The sequence below is a fragment of the Scyliorhinus torazame genome, chromosome 18, assembly GCF_047496885.1.
Source record: "Scyliorhinus torazame isolate Kashiwa2021f chromosome 18, sScyTor2.1, whole genome shotgun sequence".
NCBI lineage: Eukaryota > Metazoa > Chordata > Chondrichthyes > Carcharhiniformes > Scyliorhinidae > Scyliorhinus > Scyliorhinus torazame.
Genome location: NC_092724.1, coordinates 167,501,825 through 167,524,276, shown reverse-complemented (window position 1 = coordinate 167,524,276; position 22,452 = coordinate 167,501,825). Strand labels below are relative to the sequence as shown.

Below are 22,452 nucleotides of genomic sequence, written 5' to 3'. Positions count from 1 at the left end.
AGTATGAATACGGAGAGAAGGCGAGCCGACTGCTGGCCCAACAACTTAGGAAGAGGGGGGCGGCGAGAGAGATCGGAGGAGTTAGAGACGAGGAGGGAAGGATGGAACAGAGAGCGGAGAGGGTGAACGGGGTATTTAAGGTATTCTACGAGAGGCTGTATAAGGCCCAACCCCCGGAAGGGAAAGAGGGAATGATGCATTTCCTAGACCAGTTGGAGTTCCCGAAGGTTGAGGAGCAGGAGGACAGGACTGGGAGCGCAGATTGAGGTAGAGGAGGTGGTAAAAGGAATCGGGAGCATGCAGGCAGGGAAGGCCCCGGGACCAGATGGGTTCCCGGTGGAATTTTATAGGAAATATGCAGACCTGCTGGCCCCACTCCTGACGAGAACCTTCAATGAGGCTAGGGAAAGGGGGACACTACCCCCGACGATGTCGGAGGCGACGATATCGCTGATCCTGAAAAGAGACAAAGACCCGCTGCAGTGCGGGTCATACAGGCCCATCTCCCTCCTGAACGTAGACGCCAGGTTATTGGCCAAAGTGATGGCGACAAGGATAGAGGACTGTGTCCCTGGGGTGGTGCATGGTGACCAAACAGGATTTGTTAAAGGGAGGCAATTGAATACCAATATACGGAGGTTGTTGGGGGTGATGATGATGCCCCCACTGGAGGGGGAGGCGGAGATAGTGGTGGCTATGGATTCAGAGAAGGCATTTGATAGAGTGGAGTGGGACTACCTGTGGGAGGTACTGAAGAGATTTGGATTTGGAGAGGGGTTCATTAGATGGGTTCAACTCCTGTACAGGGCCCCGGTGGCAAGTGTGATTACGAACAGGCAACGATCCGACTACTTCCGACTATATAGGGGCACAAGACAGGGTTACTGGTTGCGTTGGCAATTGAGCCATTGGCCATAGCGCTGAGGGGCTCTAGGAAGTGGAGAGGGGTACTTAGAGGAGGAGAAGAACATCGGGTGTCATTATACGCGGATGATCTGCTGTTATATGTCGCGGACCCAGTGGAGGGGATGCCTGAGATAATGCAGACACTCAGGGAGTTTGGAGAGTTTTCGGGATACAAACTGAATATGGGGAAGAGTGAACTGTTTGTGATGCACCCCGGGGAACAGGGCAGGGGAATAGACGAGCTGCCGCTGAGGAGGGTAACAAGAGATTTCCGGTATTTAGGGATCCAGGTGGACAGGGACTGGGGAACCTTGCATAAGCTTAACTTGACACGACTGGTAGAGCAGATGGAAGAGGACTTTAGGAGGTGGGATATGGTGCCCCTGTCATTGGTGGGCAGAGTACAGGCGGTTAAAATGATGGTTCTCCCGAGGTTTCTTTTTGTGTTTCAGTGCCTCCCTGTACTGATTACAAAGACCTTTTTTAAGAAGGTGGACAGGAGCATCATGAGCTTTGTGTGGGCCGGAAAGACCCCAAGGGTAAAGAGGGGGTTCCTGCAGCGCAGTAGAGATAGAGGGGGATTGGCACTGCCGAGTCTGAGTGATTATTATTGGGCCGCTAATGTGTCTATGATATGTAAGTGGATGAGGGAAGAAGAGGGAGCGGCGTGGAAAAGGCTGGAGATGGCGCCCTGTAGGGGAACTAGCTTAAAAGCACTGGCGACGGCGCCGCTGCCGTTCTCCCCGAAAAGGTACACCACAAACCCAGTGGTGGTGGCGACTCTGAAGATTTGGGGGCAGTGGAGACGCCTCAGTGTGGTCCCCGATAAGGACAACCACAGGTTCGTCCCGGGAAGGATAGACGGGGGATTTCAATCTTGGCAGCGAGCAGGAATTGCGAAACTGAAGGACTTGTTCTTGGACGGGACGTTCGCGAGTCTGGGAGCACTGACAGAAAAATACGGGTTGCCACCTGGGAACGCATTTCGTTATATGCAAGTGAGGGCATTTGTGAGGCAACAGGTGAGGGAATTTCCGCAGCTCCCGGCGCAAGGGATCCAGGACAGAGTGATTTCGGGGGCATAGGTGGGTGATGGTAAGGTGTCAGATATATACAGGGAAATGAGAGACGAGGGGGAGACGATGATAGAGGAACTGAAAGGAAAATGGGAGGAGGAGCTGGGGGAAGAGATTGAGGAGGGGCTGTGGGCAGATGCCCTAAGTAGGGTAAATTCCTCGTCCTCGTGTGCCAGGCTCAGCCTGATCCAATTCAAGGTACTACACAGGGCGCATATGACTGGAGCAAGGCTGAGTAGATTTTTTGGAGTGGAGGATAGGTGCGGGAGATGCGCGGGAAGCCCGGCGAACCACACCCACATGTTTTGGTCATGTCCAGTGTTGCACGGGTTCTGGGTGGGTGTGCCAAAAGTGATTTCAAAGGTGGTGGGGGTCCGGGTCGAACCAAGCTGGGGGTTGGCTATATTTGGGGTTGCAGATGAGCCGGGAGTGCAGGAGGCGAGAGAGGCCGATGTTTTGGCCTTTGCGTCCCTAGTAGCCCGGCGAAGGATTCTACTTATGTGGAAAGAAGCTAAACCCCCGGGCGTGGAGGCCTGGATAAACAACATGGCAGGGTTTATAAAATTGGAGCGGATAAAGTACGCACTAAGAGGTTCGGCTCAGGGGTTCACCAGGCGGTGGCAACCGTTCCTCGACTATCTCGCAGAGCGATAAGGGAAAATAAGAAAGACAACAGCAGCAACCCAGGGGGGCGGGGGGGGGGGGGGGGGGGGGGGGGGGGGGTGCATTCGGGACTTCGGGTTTTTTTTGTGTGTTGTTACATATTTGCTGTTCATATTTATCTTCTCGATGTTACTATTTCTTTTTGTTTCTTATTTGTGTTGGCACTTGCCGTTAGTTAATATATTATTTTAAAAACGATCAATGTATATATTGTTACAAAGTTGTAAAAAGGGAAAATTCTTGGTTGATCGAAAAACTTTAATAAAATATATTTTTTTAAAAAGCTTTAGGGCGAAAAATGGGGAGACATTGAAAAATAAATAAAAACCTTGGGAGGACATTCATTTTAATAGTCCAGACCCAAGGGCAGCACGGTGGCCCAGTGGTTAGCACTGCTGCCTCATGGCGCCGAGGACCTGGGTTCGATCCCAGCCTCGGGTCACTATCCGTGTGGAGTTTGCACATTCTCCCCGTGTCTGCGTGGGTTTCACCCCCACAACCTGACGATGTGCAGGGTAGGTGGATTGGTCACGCTAAATTGCCCCTTAATTGGAAAAAACATAATTGGGAACTCCAAATTTATATTTTTTTTAAAATAGTCTAGACCCTGCCCGCCAAGGACAGGGGGAGGTCTCGACCCTGCCCGCCAAGGACAGGGGGAGGTCTCGACCCTGCCCGCCAAGGACAGGGGGAGGTCGGATGGGATTTATCCTAGGATTCTCTGGGAAGCTAGGGAGAAGATTGCTGAGCCTTTGGCTTTGACCTTTAAGTCATCTTTGTCTACAGGAATAGTGCCAGAAGACTGGAGGATAGCAAATGTTGTCCCCTTGATCAAGAAGGGGAGTAGAGACAACCCCGGTAACTATAGACCAGTGAGCCTTACTTCTGTTGTGAGCAAAATCTTGGAAAGGTTTATAAGAGATAGGGTGTATAATCATCTGGAAAGGAATAATTTGATTGGAGATAGTCAACACGGTTTTGTGAAGGGTAGGTCGTGCCTCACAAACCTTATTGAGTTCTTTGAGAAGGTGACCAAACAGGTGGATGAGGGTAAAGCAGTCGATGTGGTGTATATGGATTTCAGTAAAGTGTTTGATAAGGTTCCCCACGGTAGACTTCTGCAGAAAATACGGATGCATGGGATTCAGGGAGATTTAGCAGTTTGGATCAGAAATTGGCTAGCTGGAAGAAAACAAAGGGTGGTGGTTGATGGGAAGTGTTCAGACTGGAGTCCAGTTACTAGTGGTGTGCCACAAGGATCTGTTTTGGGGCCACTGCTGTTTGTCATTTTTATAAATGACCTGGAGGAGGGTGTAGAAGGATGGGTGAGTAAATTTGCAGATGACACTAAAGTCGGAGGAGTTGTGGACAGTGCGGACGGATGTTACAAGTTACAGAGGGACATAGATAAGCTGCAGCGCTGGGCTGAGAGGTGGCAAATGGAGTTTAATGCAGAAAAGTGTGAGGTGATTTATTTTGGAAGGAATAACAGGAAGACAGAGTACTGGGCTAATGGTAAGATTCTTGGCATTGTGGATGAGCAGAGAGATCTCGGGGTCCATGTACATAGATCCCTGAAAGTTGCCACCCAGGTTGAGAGGGTTGTTAGGAAGGCGTACGGTGTGTTAGCCTTTAATGGTAGAGGGATTGAGTTTCGGAGCCATGAGGTCATGTTGCAGCTGCACAAAACTCTGGTGCGGCCGCATTTGGAGTATTGCGTGCAATTCTGTTCACCGCATTATAGGAAGGATGTGGACGCATTGGAAAGGGTGCAGAGGAGATTTACCAGAATGTTGCCTGGTATGGAGGGAAGATCTTATGAGGAAAGGCTGAGGGACTTGAGGCTGTTTTCGTTCGAGAGAAGAAGGTTAAGAGGTGACTTAATTGAGGCATACAAGATGATCAGAGGATTGGATCGGGTGGACAGTGAGAGCCTTTTTCCTCAGATGGTGATGTCTAGCACGAGGGGACATACCTTTAAATTGAGGGGAGATAGATATGACAGAGGTCAGAGGTAGGTTCTTTACTCAGAGAGTAGTAAGGGCGTGGAATGCCCTGCCTGCAACAGTAGTGGACTCGCCAACACTAAGGGCATTTAAATGGTCATTGGATAGACATATGGACGATAAGGGAATAGTGTAGATGGGCTTTAGAGTAGTTTCACAGGTCGGCGCAACATCGAGGGCCGAAGGGCCTGTACTGCGCTGTAATGTTCTATGTTCTATGTCTCGACCCTGCCCGCCAAGGACAGGGGGAGGTTATCCCACTTTTTGCAAGTCAGATTTAACCCCACTCACTGGACTAGGATGGTTCAGTTCATGTAGTGAGGCCCAATCATTGGCCACCCGCATACCCAGATAACGAAAGCTGGATCTGGCAAGACGGAACGGTAACACCCCCAGATTGACTCCCCTCCCCGGGGGGATTAACCAGAAAGTATTCGCCCTGATCTAGATTCAACTTACACCCAGAAAAAGCGTCAAAAATCCTAAGTAGCTTCATTATCTCATCCATAGTGGAGGCTAGATCTGTAACATAAAGGAGCAGATAGTCTCCATACAGAGACACTCTCTATTCCCTCCCTCCCCACTTTATCTCCTTGCACTTATTGAAAGATCTCAGTGCTATGGCCAATGGTTCAGTAATAACAACAATAATCCCCCAGTCGCCACATTCCGGCGCCTGTCCGGGTACACAGAGGGATAATTCAGAATGTCCAATTCACCTAACAAGCACGTCTTTCGGGACTTGTGGGAGGAAACCAGAACACCCCCGGAGGAAATCACTGAGGCAAACAAATGCGGAGACAATGGACACCCCTGTCTTGTACCCCTGTTCAACAATAAATACCCCGAGCTCTAGCCGTGGGGTCCTTGTACAATAATTAAACCCACAAAATGAACTTCTTGCCCAAACTGAACCTCCGAAGAATTTTGAAAAGATATCCCCAATCCACCCTATCAAACGCTTTCTCGGTGTCCATGGATACAGTCACCTCTGACTCGGGCACAGGAGAGGGGGAAAGAACAATATTCAACAACCGTCGTATATCAGCCAACAATTTCTGACCCTTGACAAATCCTGTCTGGCCTTCCGCAGTCACCTCTGGGAGACAGGACTGTAGTCGCATGTCCCCTGTTGACTGACCCCTCCACCTGGTAAAGAGTGCCTGCCCATCCACTTTGTCCATGCCCCTCATAATCCATCAGGTCACCCCTGACCCTCCGTCTTTCTAATGAAAACAGTCCGAGTCTATTCAGCCTCTCCGCATAGCTAACACCCTCCAGACCAGGCAACATCCTGGTAAACCTCCGCTGCACCCTCTCCAAAGCCTCCACATCCTTCTGGTAGTGTGGTGACCAGAATTGTGCTCAATATTCCAAGTGCGGCCGTACCAAGGTTCTATACAACATGATTTGCCAGTTTTTATATTAGATGCCCCGTCCAATGAAGGCAAGTATTCCGCATGCTTTCTTGACTACCTTGTCCAATTCTATCTTGTACTCAATTCTTTTCTTTCGCCCAATTAAAGAGCAATTTAGTGTAGCCAATCCACCTACCCTGCACATCTTCTTGCGTTGTGGGGGTGAAACTCACGCAGACACGGAGAGAATGTGCAAACTCCACACGGACAGTGACCCGGGCCGGGATCGACGCTGGGTCCTTGGCGTCATCAGGCAGCAGTGCTAACCACTGCTCCAACATGCCGCCCAAGTGCTGGGTAAATCACAAAAGGAAGTCAGAGACTGGAAGGGAAGGTAAAAAAAATAACTGACTCCACAAAGCTGCTGAAGTAGTCAGATCGGTCTGGATCTCGACAACGAAATGTACTTTTCCCAGGATTTCTGATCTCTCAATTCTACTGTAACTGTTAGACTTTTAACAACCCAAGTCCTGGCCTCAGCTCTCACAACGGTTTCTCAATACAACAAATGGTTAATTCAATGCAGAGATTTCTGTTTACCTGCAGGAGAGTCTGTTTTGGTGTGGCAAGTAGGTTGACGGCTGTGGACAATCTGAGGAAGAGTTCAGCAGCCTGCTCTCCGAGCCCAATGCTCTGTATCCAGTCAAGGAGCAGGTCCAGATTGGCACGAATCTGCACTCCCTTCGCCCACTGGTAGAAACCTCCTCCAGATCCTGTAAGGCACAACAACACAGAAGGAAGTGAGGGCTTCCCCACAGACTGAGGAGCATCCTGCCTACTGACCATTGGGGTGGGGATGCACTGCCATCCCACAACACAAGATAATAATCGCCACATTGCAAGCTCAATTCAACCTGGAATTTAATCAAGGCAATGGGTGTGGATGGGTTCATACATAAGAGTAACAGATACCCGGGAGTGAGTTACAGACTGGAATCTAATCGAGGGGTTCAGGGTGGTTTATATACAGAGTAACAGATACCCGGGAGTGAGTTACAGACTGGAATCTAATCGAGGGGTTCGGGGTGGTTTATATATAGAATAACAGACACCCGGGAGTGAGTTACAGACTGGAATCTAATCGAGGGGTTCGGGGTGGTTTATATATAGAATAACAGATACCCGGGAGTGAGATACAGACTGGAATCTAATCGAGGGGCTCAGTGTGGTTTATATATAGAATAACAGATACCCGGGAGTGAGTTACAGACTGGAATCTAATCGAGGGGTTCGGGGTGGTTTATATGTAGAATAACAGATACCCGGGAGTGAGTTACAGACTGGAATCTAATCGAGGGGTTCGGGGTGGTTTATACATAAAATAACAGATACCCGGGAGTGAGTTACAGACTGGAATCTAATCGAGGGGTTCGGGGTGGTTTATATATAGAATAACAGACACCCGGGAGTGAGTTACAGACTGGAATCTAATCGAGGGGTTCAGGGTGGTTTATATATAGAATAACAGATACCCGGGAGTGAGTTACAGACTGGAATCTAATCGAGGGGTTCGGGGTGGTTTATATATAGAATAACAGATACCCGGGAGTGAGTTACAGACTGGAATCTAATCGAGGGGTTCAGGGTGGTTTATATATAGAATAACAGATACCCGGGAGAGAGTTACAGACTGGAATCTAATCGAGGGGTTCGGGTGGTTTATATATAGAATAAGAGATACCCGGGAGTGAGTTACAGACTGGAATCTAATCGAGGGGTTTGGGGTGGTTTATATACAGAATAACAGATACCCGGGAGTGAGTTACAGACTGGAATCTAATCGAGGGGTTCAGGATGGTTTATATAGAGAATAACAGATACCCGGGAGTGAGTTACAGACTGGAATCTAATCGAGGGGTTCGGGGTGGTTTATATATCGAATAACAGATACCCGGGAGTGAGTTACAGACCGGAATCTAATCGAGGGGTTCAGGGTGGTTTATATATAGAATAACAGACACCCGGGAGTGAGTTACAGACTGGCATCTAATCGAGGGGTTCGGGGTGGTTTATATATCGAATAACAGATACCCGGGAGTGAGTTACAGACTGGAATCTAATCGAGGGGTTCGGGGGGGTTTATATTTAGAATAACAGATACCCGGGAGTGAGTTACAGACCGGAATCTAATCGAGGGGTTCAGGGTGGTTTATATATAGAATAACAGATACCCGGGAGTGAGTTACAGACTGGAATCTAATCGAGGGGTTCGGGGTGGTTTATGTATAGAATAACAGATACCCGGGAGTGAGTTACAGACTGGAATCTAATCGAGGGGTTCGGGGTGGTTTATATATCGAATAACAGATACCTGGGAGTGAGTTACAGACTGGAATCTAATCGAGGGGTTCGGGGTGGTTTATATATAGAATAACAGACACCCGGGAGTGAGTTACAGACTGGAATCTAATCGAGGGGTTCGGGGTGGTTTATATATAGAGTAACAGATACCCGGGAGTGAGTTACAGACTGGAATCTAATCGAGGGGTTTGGGGTGGTTTATATATAGAATAACAGACACCCAGGAGTGAGTTACAGACTGGAATCTAATCGAGGGGCTCAGTGTTGTTTTCTATAGAATAACAGACACCCGGGAATGAGTTACAGACTGGAATCTAATCGAGGGGTTCGGGGTGGTTTATGTATAGAATAACAGATACCCGGGAGTGAGTTACAGACTGGAATCTAATCGAGGGGTTCAGGGTGGTTTATATAGAATGACAGATACCCGGGAGTGAGATACAGACTGGAATCTAATCGAGGGGTTCGGGGTGGTTTATATATAGAATAACAGATACCCGGGAGTGAGTTACAGACTGGAATCTAATCGAGGGGTTCGGGGTGGTTTATATATAGAATAACAGACACCCAGGAGTGAGTTACAGACTGGAATCTAATCGAGGGGTTCGGGGTGGTTTATATATAGAATAACAGATACCCGGGAGTGAGTTACAGACTGGAATAGAAGCATTTCATATTTGATTCGTGATTTGAGATGATCACCCAGACTCACCTCGTTCCATGAGAGCATTGAAGAGTGATGCATTGGTGAAGAAGAAGAGATATTCAAAGAGCTGGGAGGCAATCTCTGAATGAACTCGATATTGTTTTAACAAGCTCAGTGTTCCCTTAAAGATGTCCAAGATGTCTTTAACTCCTTGTGGCAGCTGTGTTGTCTCAGTTGCAAAGGGGTTGCTGTCCAACATGCCGGGCAGCACAGTGTACAGGGTCTGCAAAGGGACAGGAAATACAAAGAATAGGTTACTTCTGCAATATTAATTTCTGTGTTATTCTCAGTGAAAAATAATTGGGGCCAATCTCAATTTATCATGCAGTGTCCCATCAAACACTCCCAGGACAGGTACAGCCCGGGGTTAGATACAGAGTAAAACTCCCTCTACGCTGACCCCATCAAACACTCCCAGGACAGGTACAGCACGGGTTAGATACAGAGTAAAGCTCCCTCTACACTGTCCCCATCAAACACTCCCAGGACAGGTACAGCACAGGATTAGATACAGAGTAAAGCTCCCTCTACACTGTCCCCATCAAACTCTCCCAGGACAGGTACAGCACGGGGTTAGATACAGAGTAAAGCTCCCTCTACACTGTCCCCATCAAACACTCCCAGGACAGGTACAGCACGGGGTTAGATACAGAGTAAAACTCCCTCTGCACTGTCCCCATCAAACACTCCCAGGACAGGTACAGCACGGGGTTAGATACAGAGTAAAGCTCCCTCTACACTGTCCCCATCAAACACTCTCAGGACAGGTACAGCACGGGGTTAGATACAGAGTAACGCTCCCTCTACACTGTCCCCATCAAACACTCCCAGGACAGGTACAGCACGGGGTTAGATACAGAGTAAAGCTCCCTCTACACTGTCCCCATCAAACACTCCCAGGACAGGTACAGCACGGGGTTAGATACAGAGTAAAGCTCCCTCTACACTGTCCCCATCAAACACTTCCAGGACAGGTACAGCACGGAGTTAGATACAGAGTAAAGCTCCCTCTACACTGTCCCCATCAAACACTCCCAGGACAGGTACAGCACGGGAATAGATACAGAGTGAAGCTCCCTCTACACTGTCCCCATCAAACACCCCCAGGACAGGGACAGCACAGGGTTAGATACAGAGTAAAGCTCTCTCTACGCTGTCCCCATCAAACATTCCCAGGACAGGTACAGCACGGGGTTAGATACAGAGTAAAGCTCTCTCTACACTGTCCCCATCAAACACTCCCAGGACAGGTACAGCACGGGAATAGATACAGAGTAAAACTCCCTCTACACTGTCCCCATCAAACACTCCCAGGACAGGTACAGCACGGCGTTAGATACAGAGAAAAGCTCCCTCTACACAGCCCCGTCAAACACTCCCAGGACAGGTACGGCACTGGGTTAGATACAGAGTAAAGCTCCCTCTACACTGTCCCCATCAAACACTCCCAGGACAGGGACAGCACAGGGTTAGATACAGAGTAAAGCTCTCTCTACGCTGTCCCCATCAAACACTCCCAGGACAGGTACAGCATGGGGCTAGATACAGAGTAAAGCTCCCTCTACACTGTCCCCATCAAACACTCCCAGGACAGGTACAGCACGGGGTTAGATACAGAGTAAAGCTCCCTCTACACTGTCCCCATCAAACACTCCTAGCACAGGTACAGAACGGGGTTAGATACAGTGTAAAGCTCGCACTACACTGCCCCCATCAAACACTCGCAGGACAGGTACAGCACGGGGTTAGATAGAGAGTAAAGCTCCCTCTATACTGTCCCCATCAAACACTACCAGGACAGGTGCAGCACGCGGTTAGATACAGAGTAAAGCTCCCTCTACACAGTCCCCATCAAACGCTCCCAGTACAGGTACAGCACGGGGTTCGATGCAGAGTAAAGCTCCCTCTTCACTGTCTCCATCAAACACTCCGAGGACAGGTACAGAACAGGGTTAGATACAGAGTAAAGCTCCCTCTCTACTGTCCCCATCAAACGCTCCCATGACAGGTACAGCACATGGTTAGATACAGAGTAAAGCTTCCTCTATACTGTCCCCATCAAACACTCCCAGGACAGGTACAGCACGGGGTTAGATACAGAGTAAAGCTCTCTCTACGCTGTCCCCATCAAACACTCCCAGGACAGGTACAGCATGGGGCTAGATACAGAGTAAAGCTCCCTCTACACTGTCCCCATCAAACACTCCCAGGACAGGTACAGCACGGGGTTAGATACAGAGTAAAGCTCCCTCTACACTGTCCCCATCAAACACTCCCAGGACAGGTACAGCACGGGGTTAGATACAGAGTAAAGCTCCCTCTACACTGTCCCCATCAAACACTCCCAGGACAGGTACAGCCCGGTGTTAGATAAAGAGTAAAGCTCCCTCTACACTGTCCCCATCAAACACTCCCAGGACAGGGACAACACGGGGTTAGATACAGAGGAAAGCTCCCTCTGTCCCCATCAAACACTCTCAGGACAGGTACAGCACGGGGTTAGATACAGAGTAAGGCTCCCTCTACACTGTCCCCATCAAACACTCCCAGGACAGGTACAGCACGGGGTTAGATGCAGAGTAAAGTTCCCCCTACACTGTCCCCATCAAACACTCCCAGGACAGGTACAGCACGGGGTTAGATACAGAGTAAAGCTCCCTCTACACTGTCCCCATCAAACACTCCTAGCACAGGTACACCACGGGGTTAGATACAGAGTAAAGCTCCCTCTACACTGTCCCCATCAAACACTCTCAGGACAGGTACAGCACGGGGTTAGATACAGAGTAACGCTCCCTCTACACTGTCCCCATCAAACACTCGCAGGACAGGTACAGCACGGGGTCCGATGCAGAGTAAAGCTCCCTCTTCACTGTCTCCATCAAACACTCCAAGGACAGGTACAGAACAGGGTTAGATACAGAGTAAAGCTTCCTCTACACTGTCCCCATTAAACACTCCCAGGACAGGTACAGCACGGGGTTAGATACAGAGTAAAGCTACCTCTACACTGTCCACATCAAACACTCCCAGGACAGGTACAGCACGGGGTTAGATACAGAGTAAAGCTCCCTCTACGCTGTCCCCATCAAACACTCTCAGAACAAGTACAGCACGGGGTTAGATACAGAGTAAGGCTCCCTCTACACTGTCCCCATCATACACTCCCAGGACACGTACAGCACGGGGTTAGATACAGAATAAAGCTCCCTCTTCACTGTCCCCATCAAACGCTCCAAGGACAGGTTCAGAACAGGATTAAATCCAGAGTAAAGCTCCCTCTATACTGTCCCCATCAAACCCTCCCAGGACAGGTACAGCGCAGGGTTAGATACAGAGTAAAGCTCCCTCTACACTGTCCCCATCAAACACTCCCAGGATAGGTACAGAACGGGGTTAGATACAGAGTAAAGCTCCCTCTACACTGTCCCCATCAAACACTCTCAGGACAGGTACAGCGCGGGGTTAGATACAGAGTAAGGCTCCCTCTACACTGTCCCCATCAAACACTCCCAGGATAGGTACAGAACGGGGTTAGATACAGAGTAAAGCTCCCTCTTCACTGTCTCCATCAAACACTCCCAGGACAGGTACAGAACAGGGTTAGACACAGAGTAAAGCTCCCTCTCTACTGTCCCCATCAAACGCTCCCATGACAGGTACAGCACAGGGTTAGATACAGAATAAAGCTACCTCTACACTGTCCCCATCAAACACTCCCAGGACAGGTACAGCACGGGGTTAGATACAGAGTAAAGCTCCCTCTACACTGTCCCCATCAAACACTCTCAGAACAGGTACAGCACGGGGTTAGATACAGAGTAAGGCTCCCTCTACACTGTCCCCATCATACAATCCCAGGACACGTACAGCACGGGGTTAGATACAGAATAAAGCTCCCTCTTCACTGTCCCCATCAAACGCTCCAAGGACAGGTTCAGAACAGGATTAGATCCAGAGTAAAGCTCCCTCTATACTGTCCCCATCAAACCCTCCCAGGACAGGTACAGCGCAGGGTTAGATACAGAGTAAAGCTCCCTCTACACTGTCCCCATCAAACCCTCCCAGGATAGGTACAGCACGGGGTTAGATACAGAGTAAAGCTCCCTCTATACTGTCCCCATCAAACACTCCCAGGACAGGTACAGCACGGGGTTAGATACAGAGTAAAGCTCCCTCTACACTGACCCCATCAAACACTCCCAGGACAGGTACAGTACGCGGATAGATACAGAGTAAAGTTCCCTCTACACTGTCCCCATCAAACACTCCCAGGACAGGTTCAGCATGGGGTTAGATACAGAGAAAAGCTCCCTCTACACTGTCCCCATCAAACACTCGCAGGACAGGTACAGCACGCGGTTAGATACAGAGTAAAGCTCCCTCAACACAGTCCCCATCAAACACTTTCAGGACAGGTACAGCACGGGGTTAGTTACAGAGTAAAGCTCCCTCTATACTGTCCCCATCAAACACTCCCAGGACAGGTACAGCATGGGGTAAGATACAGAGTAAAGCTCCCTCTAAACTGTCGCCATCAAACACTCCCAGGACAGGTACAACACGGGGTTAGATACAGAGTAAAGCGCCCTCTACACTGTCCCCATCAAACACTCCCAGCACAGGTACAACACGGGGTTAGATATAGAGTAGAGCTCCCTCTACACTGTCCCCATCAAACACTCCCAGGACAGGTACAGCACGGGGTTAGATACACAGTAAAGCTCCCTCTACACTGTCCACATCAAACGCTCCCAGAACAGGTACAGCACGGGGTTAGATACAGAGTAAAGCTCCCTCTACACTGTCCCCATCAAACACTCTCAGAACAGGTACAGCACGGGGTTAGATACAGAGTAAGGCTCCCTCTACACTGTCCCAATCATACACTCCCAGGACACGTACAGCACGGGGTTAGATACGGAGTAAAGCTCCCTCTTCACTGTCCCCATCAAACGCTCCCAGGACAGGTACGGCACGGGGTTAGATACATAGTAAAGCTCCCTCTACTCTGTCCCCATCAAACACTCCGAGGACAGGTACAGAACAGGGTTAGATACAGAGTAAAGCTCCCTCTCTACTGTCCCCATCAAACGCTCCCATGACAGGTACAGCACATGGTTAGATACAGAGTAAAGCTTCCTCTATACTGTCCCCATCAAACACTCCCAGGACAGGTACAGCACGGGGTTAGATACAGAGTAAAGCTCTCTCTACGCTGTCCCCATCAAACACTCCCAGGACAGGTACAGCATGGGGCTAGATACAGAGTAAAGCTCCCTCTATACTGTCCCCATCAAACACTCCCAGGACAGGTACAGCACGGGGTTAGATACAGAGTAAAGCTCCCTCTACACTGTCCCCATCAAACACTCCCAGGACAGGTACAGCCCGGTGTTAGATACAGAGTAAAGCTCCCTCTACACTGTCCCCATCAAACACTCCCAGGACAGGGACAACACGGGGTTAGATACAGAGGAAAGCTCCCTCTGTCCCCATCAAACACTCTCAGGACAGGTACAGCACGGGGTTAGATACAGAGTAAGGCTCCCTCTACACTGTCCCCATCAAACACTCCCAGGACAGGTCCAGCACGGGGTTAGATGCAGAGTAAAGTTCCCTCTATACTGTCCCCATCAAACACTCCCAAGGAGAGGTACAGAACAGGGTTAGATACAGGGTAAAGCTCCCTCTCCACTGTCCCCATCAAACACTCCTAGCACAGGTACACCACGGGGTTAGATACAGAGTAAAGCTCCCTCTACACTGTCCCCATCAAACACTCTCAGGACAGGTACAGCACGGGGTTAGATACAGAGTAACGCTCCCTCTACACTGTCCCCATCAAACACTCGCAGGACAGGTACAGCACGGGGTCCGATGCAGAGTAAAGCTCCCTCTTCACTGTCTCCATCAAACACTCCCAGGACAGGTACAGAACAGGGTTAGATACAGAGTAAAGCTTCCTCTACACTGTCCCCATTAAACACTCCCAGGACAGGTACAGCACGGGGTTAGATACAGAGTAAAGCTACCTCTACACTGTCCACATCAAACACTCCCAGGACAGGTACAGCACGGGGTTAGATACAGAGTAAAGCTCCCTCTACGCTGTCCCCATCAAACACTCTCAGAACAAGTACAGCACGGGGTTAGATACAGAGTAAGGCTCCCTCTACACTGTCCCCATCATACACTCCCAGGACACGTACAGCACGGGGTTAGATACAGAATAAAGCTCCCTCTTCAGTGTCCCCATCAAACGCTCCAAGGACAGGTTCAGAACAGGATTAAATCCAGAGTAAAGCTCCCTCTAAACTGTCCCCATCAAACCCTCCCAGGACAGGTACAGCGCAGGGTTAGATACAGAGTAAAGCTCCCTCTACACTGTCCCCATCAAACACTCCCAGGATAGGTACAGAACGGGGTTAGATACAGAGTAAAGCTCCCTCTACACTGTCCCCATCAAACACTCTCAGGACAGGTACAGCGCGGGGTTAGATACAGAGTAAGGCTCCCTCTACACTGTCCCCATCAAACACTCCCAGGATAGGTACAGAACGGGGTTAGATACAGAGTAAAGCTCCCTCTTCACTGTCTCCATCAAACACTCCCAGGACAGGTACAGAACAGGGTTAGATACAGAGTAAAGCTCCCTCTCTACTGTCCCCATCAAACGCTCCCATGACAGGTACAGCACAGGGTTAGATACAGAATAAAACTTCCTCTACACTGTCCCCATCAAACACTCCCAGGACAGGTACAGCACGGGGTTAGATACAGAGTAAAGCTCCCTCTACACTGTCCCCATCAAACACTCTCAGAACAGGTACAGCACGGGGTTAGATACAGAGTAAGGCTCCCTCTACACTGTCCCCATCATACAATCCCAGGACACGTACAGCACGGGGTTAGATACAGAATAAAGCTCCCTCTTCACTGTCCCCATCAAACGCTCCAAGGACAGGTTCAGAACAGGATTAGATCCAGAGTAAAGCTCCCTCTATACTGTCCCCATCAAACCCTCCCAGGACAGGTACAGCGCAGGGTTAGATACAGAGTAAAGCTCCCTCTACACTGTCCCCATCAAACCCTCCCAGGATAGGTACAGCACGGGGTTAGATACAGAGTAAAGCTCCCTCTATACTGTCCCCATCAAACACTCCCAGGACAGGTACAGCACGGGGTTAGATACAGAGTAAATCTCCCTCTACACTGACCCCATCAAACACTCCCAGGACAGGTACAGTACGCGGATAGATACAGAGTAAAGTTCCCTCTACACTGTCCCCATCAAACACTCCCAGGACAGGTTCAGCATGGGGTTAGATACAGAGAAAAGCTCCCTCTACACTGTCCCCATCAAACACTCGCAGGACAGGTACAGCACGCGGTTAGATACAGAGTAAAGCTCCCTCAACACAGTCCCCATCAAACACTTTCAGGACAGGTACAGCACGGGGTTAGTTACAGAGTAAAGCTCCCTCTATACTGTCCCCATCAAACACTCCCAGGACAGGTACAGCATGGGGTTAGATACAGAGTAAAGCTCCCTCTATACTGTCCCCATCAAACTCTCCCAGGACAGGTACAACACGGGGTTAGATTCAGAGTAAAGTGCCCTCTACACTGTCCCCATCAAACACTCCCAGCACAGGTACAACACGGGGTTAGATATAGAGTAGAGCTCCCTCTACACTGTCCCCATCAAACACTCCCAGGACAGGTACAGCACGGGGTTAGATACACAGTAAAGCTCCCTCTACACTGTCCACATCAAACGCTCCCAGAACAGGTACAGCACGGGGTTAGATACAGAGTAAAGCTCCCTCTACACTGTCCCCATCAAACACTCTCAGAACAGGTACAGCACGGGGTTAGATACAGAGTGAGGCTCCCTCTACACTGTCCCAATCATACACTCCCAGGACACGTACAGCACGGGGTTAGATACGGAGTAAAGCTCCCTCTTCACTGTCCCCATCAAACGCTCCCAGGACAGGTACGGCACGGGGTTAGATACATAGTAAAGCTCCCTCTACTCTGTCCCCATCAAACACTCCCAGGACAGGGACAGCACAGGGTTAGATACAGAGTAAAGCTCCCTCTACACTGTCCCCATCAAACACTCCCAGGAAAGGTACAGCACGGTGTTAGATACAGTGTAAAGCTCGCACTACACTGCCCCCATCAAACACTCCCAGGACAGGTACAGCACGGTGTTAGACACAGAGTAAAGCTCCCTCTACACTGTCCCCATCAAACACTCCCAGGACAGGTACAGCACGGTGTTAGATACAGAGTAAAGCTCCCTCTACACTGTCCCCATCAAACACTCCCAGGACAGGTACAGCACGCGGTTAGATACAGAGTAAAGCACCCTCTACACGGTCCCCATCAAACGCTGCCAGTACAGGTACAGCACGGGGTTCGATGCAGAGTAAAGCTCCCTCTTCACTGTCTCCATCAAACACTCCCAGGACAGGTACAGAACAGGGTTAGATACAGAGTAAAGGTTCCTCTATACTGTCCCCATCAAACACTCCCAGGACAGGTACAGCACGGGGTTAGATGCAAAGTAAAGTTCCCTCTATGCTGTCCCCATCAAACACTCCCAAGGAGAGGTACAGAACAGGGTTAGATACAGGGTAAAGCTCCCTCTACACTGTCCCCATCAAACACTCCTAGCACAGGTACAGCACGGGGTTAGATACAGAGTAAAGCTCCCTCTACACTGTCCCCATCAAGCACTCTCAGGACAGGTACAGCACGGGGTTAGATACAGAGTAAGGCTCCCTCCACACTGTCCCCATCAAACACTCCCAGGACAGGTACAGCACGGGGTCCGATGCAGAGTAAAGCTCCCTCTTCACTGTCTCCATCAAACACTCCCAGGACAGGTACAGAACAGGGTTAGATACAGAGTAAAGCTCCCTCTCTACTGTCCCCATCAAACGCTCCCATGACAGGTACAGCACAGGGTTAGATACAGAGTAAAGCTTCCTCTACACTGTCCCCATCAAACACTCCCAGGACAGGTACAGCACGGGGTTAGATACAGAGTAAAGCTCCCTCTACACTGTCCACATCAAACACTCCCAGGACAGGTACAGCACGGGGTTAGATACAGGGAAAAGCTCCCTTTACACTGTCCCCATCAAAAACTCTCAGAACAGGTACAGCACGGGGTTAGATACAGAGTAAGGCTCCCTCTACACTGTCCCCATCATACACTCCCAGGACACGTACAGCACGGGGTTAGATACAGAATAAAGCTCCCTCTTCACTGTCCCCATCAAACGCTCCAAGGACAGGTTCAGAACAGGATTAAATCCAGAGTAAAGCTCCCTCTATACTGTCCCCATCACACCCTCCCAGGACAGGTACAGTGCAGGGTTAGATACAGAGTAAAGCACCCTCTACACTGTCCCCATCAAACACTCCCAGGACAGGTACAGCACGGGGTTAGATACAGAGTAAAGCTCCCTCTACACTATCCCTATCAAACACTCCCAGGACAGGTACAGTACGCGGTTAGATACAGAGTAAAGTTCCCTCTACCCTGTCCCCATCAAACACTCCCAGGACAGGTACAGCATGGGGTTAGATACAGAGAAAAGCTCCCTCTACACTGTCCCCATCAAACACTCTCAGAACAGGTACAGCACGGGGTTAGATACAGAGTAAGGCTCCCTCTACACTGTCCCCATCAAACACTCCCAGGATATGTACAGCACGGGGTTAGATACAGAATAAAGCTCCCTCTTCACTGTCCCCATCAAACGCTCCCAGGACAGGTTCAGAACAGGATTAGATCCAGAGTAAAGCTTCCTCTATACTGTCCCCATCAAACCCTACCAGGACAGGTACAGCGCAGGGTTAGATACAGAGTAAAGCTCCCTCTACACTGTCCCCATCAAACACTCCCAGGATAGGTACAGCACGCGGTTAGATACAGTGTAAAGCTCGCACTACACTGCCCCATCAAACACTCCCAGGACAGGTAGAGCACGGGGTTAGATACAGAGTAAAGCTCCCTCTATACTGTCCCCATCAAACACTCCCAGGACAGGTACAGCACGGTGTTAGATACAGAGTAAAGCTCCCTCGACACTGTCCCCATCAAACACTCGCAGGACAGGTACAGCACGGGGTTAGATACAGAGTAAAGCTCCCTCGAGACTGTCCCCATCAAACACTCCCAGGACAGGTACAGCACAGGGTTAGATACAGAGTAAAGCTCCCTCTACACTGTCCCCATCAAACACTCCTAGCACAGGTACAGCACGGGGTTAGATACAGTGTAAAGCTCCCTCTACACTGTCCCCATCAAACACTCCTAGCACAGGTACAGCACGGGGTTAGATACAGAGTAAAGCTCCCTCTACACTGTCCCCATCAAACACTCCCAGGACAGGTACAGCACGGGGTTCGATGCAGAGTAAAGCTCCCTCTTCACTGTCTCCATCAAACACTCCCAGGACAGGTACAGCACGGGGTTAGATACAGAGTAAAGCTCCCTCTACACTGTCACCATCAAACACTCCCAGGATAGGTACAGCACAGGGTTAGATACAGAGTAAAGCTCCCTCTACACTGTCCCCATCAAACACTCCCATGACAGGTACAGCACGGCGTTAGATACAGAGTAAAGCTCCCTCTACACTGTCCCCATCAAAAGCTCCCATGACAGGTACAGCACAGGGTTAGATACAGAGTAAAGCTTCCTCTACACTGTCCCCATCAAACACTCCCAGGACAGGTACAGCACGGCGTTAGATACAGAGTAAAGCTCCCTCCACAGTGTCCACATCAAACACTCCCAGGACAGGTACAGCACGGGGTTAGATACAGAGTAAAGCTCTCTCTACACTGTCCCCATCAAACACTCTCAGAACAGGTACAGCACGGGGTTAGATACAGAGTAAGGGTCCCTCTACACTGTCCCCATCAAACCCTCCCAGGACACGTACAGCACGGGGTTAGATACAGAATAAAGCTCCCTCTTCACGGTCCCCATCAAACGCTCCCAGGACACGTTCAGAACAGGGTTAGATCCAGAGTAAAGCTCCCTCTATACTGTCCCCATCAAACCCTCCCAGGACAGCTACAGCGCAGGGTTAGATACAGAGTAAAGCTCCCACTACACTGTCCCCATCAAACACTCCCAGGATAGGTACAGCACGGGGTTAGATACAGAGTAAAGCTCGCACTACACTGCCCCATCAAACACTCCCAGGACAGGTACAGCACGGGGTTAGATACAGAGTAAAGCTCCCTCTATACTGTCCCCATCAAACACTCCCAGGACAGGTACAGCGCGGTGTTAGATACAGAGTAAAGCTCCCTCTACACTGTCCCCATCAAGCACTCCCAGGACAGGTACAGCACGCGGTTAGATACAGAGTAAAGCTCCCTCTACACTGTCCCCATTAAACACTCCTAGGACAGGTACAGCATGGGGTTAGATACAGAGAAAAGCTACCTCTACACTGTCCCCATCAAACACTCGCAGGACAGGTACAGCACGCGGTTAGATACAGAGTAAAGCTCCCTCGACACTGTCCCCATCAAACACTCTCAGGACAGGTACAGCACGGGGTTAGATACAGAGTAAAGCTCCCTCTACACTGTCCCCATCAAATACTCCCGGGACAGGTACAACACGGGGTTAGATACAGAGTAAAGCTCCCTCTACACTGTCCCCATCAAACACTCCCAGGACAGGTACAGCATGGGGTTAGATACAGAGAAAAGCTCCCTCTACACTGTCCCCATCAAACACTCTCAGAACAGGTACAGCACGGGGTTAGATACAGAGTAAGGCTCCCTCTACACTGTCCCCATCAAACACTCCCAGGATATGTACAGCACGGGGTTAGATACAGAATAAAGCTCCCTCTTCACTGTCCCCATCAAACGCTCCCAGGACAGGTTCAGAACAGGATTAGATCCAGAGTAAAGCTCCCTCTATACTGTCCCCATCAAACCCTACCAGGACAGGTACAGCGCAGGGTTAGATACAGAGTAAAGCTCCCTCTACACTGTCCCCATCAAACACTCCCAGGATAGGTACAGCACGCGGTTAGATACAGTGTAAAGCTCGCACTACACTGCCCCATCAAACACTCCCAGGACAGGTAGAGCACGGGGTTAGATACAGAGTAAAGCTCCCTCTATACTGTCCCCATCAAACACTCCCAGGACAGGTACAGCACGGTGTTAGATACAGAGTAAAGCTCCCTCGACACTGTCCCCATCAAACACTCGCAGGACAGGTACAGCACGGGGTTAGATACAGAGTAAAGCTCCCTCGAGACTGTCCCCATCAAACACTCCCAGGACAGGTACAGCACAGGGTTAGATACAGAGTAAAGCTCCCTCTACACTGTCCCCATCAAACACTCCTAGCACAGGTACAGCACGGGGTTAGATACAGAGTAAAGCTCCCTCTACACTGTCCCCATCAAACACTCTCAGGACAGGTACAGCACGGGGTTAGATACAGAGTAAGTCTCCCTCTACACTGTCCCCATCAAACACTCCCAGGACATGTACAGCACGGGGTTCGATGCAGAGTAAAGCTCCCTCTTCACTGTCTCCATCAAACACTCCCAGGACAGGTACAGCACGGGGTTAGATACAGAGTAAAGCTCCCTCTACACTGTCACCATCAAACACTCCCAGGATAGGTACAGCACAGGGTTAGATACAGAGTAAAGCTCCTTCTCTACTGTCCCCATCAAAAGCTCCCATGACAGGTACAGCACAGGGTTAGATACAGAGTAAAGCTTCCTCTACACTGTCCCCATCAAACACTCCCAGGACAGGTACAGCACGGCGTTAGATACAGAGTAAAGCTCCCTCTACAGTGTCCACATCAAACACTCCCAGGACAGGTACAGCACGGGGTTAGATACAGAGTAAAGCTCCCTCTACACTGTCCCCATCAAACACTCTCAGAACAGGTACAGCACGGGGTTAGATACAGAGTAAGGGTCCCTCTTCACGGTCCCCATCAAACGCTCCCAGGACACGTTCAGAACAGGGTTAGATCCAGAGTAAAGCTCCCTCTATACTGTCCCCATCAAACCCTCCCAGGACAGCTACAGCGCAGGGTTAGATACAGAGTAAAGCTCCCACTACACTGTCCCCATCAAACACTCCCAGGATAGGTACAGCACGGGGTTAGATACAGAGTAAAGCTCGCACTACACTGCCCCATCAAACACTCCCAGGCCAGGTACAGCACGGGGTTAGATACAGAGTAAAGCTCCCTCTATACTGTCCCCATCAAACACTCCCAGGACAGGTACAGCACGGTGTTAGATACAGAGTAAAGCTCCCTCTACACTGTCCCCATCAAGCACTCCCAG

At 50.0% G+C, this 22,452-nt stretch overlaps 1 protein-coding gene across 2 annotated transcripts in view; it reads right to left on the bottom strand.

The window, feature by feature from the left end:
* Positions 1-22,452, bottom strand: part of LOC140395729 (ras-associating and dilute domain-containing protein-like) — a 156,511-nt gene that overhangs the window by 26,931 nt on the left and 107,128 nt on the right. For both annotated transcript variants that reach the window (XM_072483874.1, XM_072483875.1), the window contains exons 9-10: positions 9,083-9,299; positions 6,610-6,782 (exon numbers count right to left, since the gene is read on the bottom strand). In XM_072483874.1, coding sequence (XP_072339975.1) covers positions 6,610-6,782; positions 9,083-9,299 — 390 coding nt within the window. The remainder of the gene's footprint in view (positions 1-6,609; positions 6,783-9,082; positions 9,300-22,452) is intronic.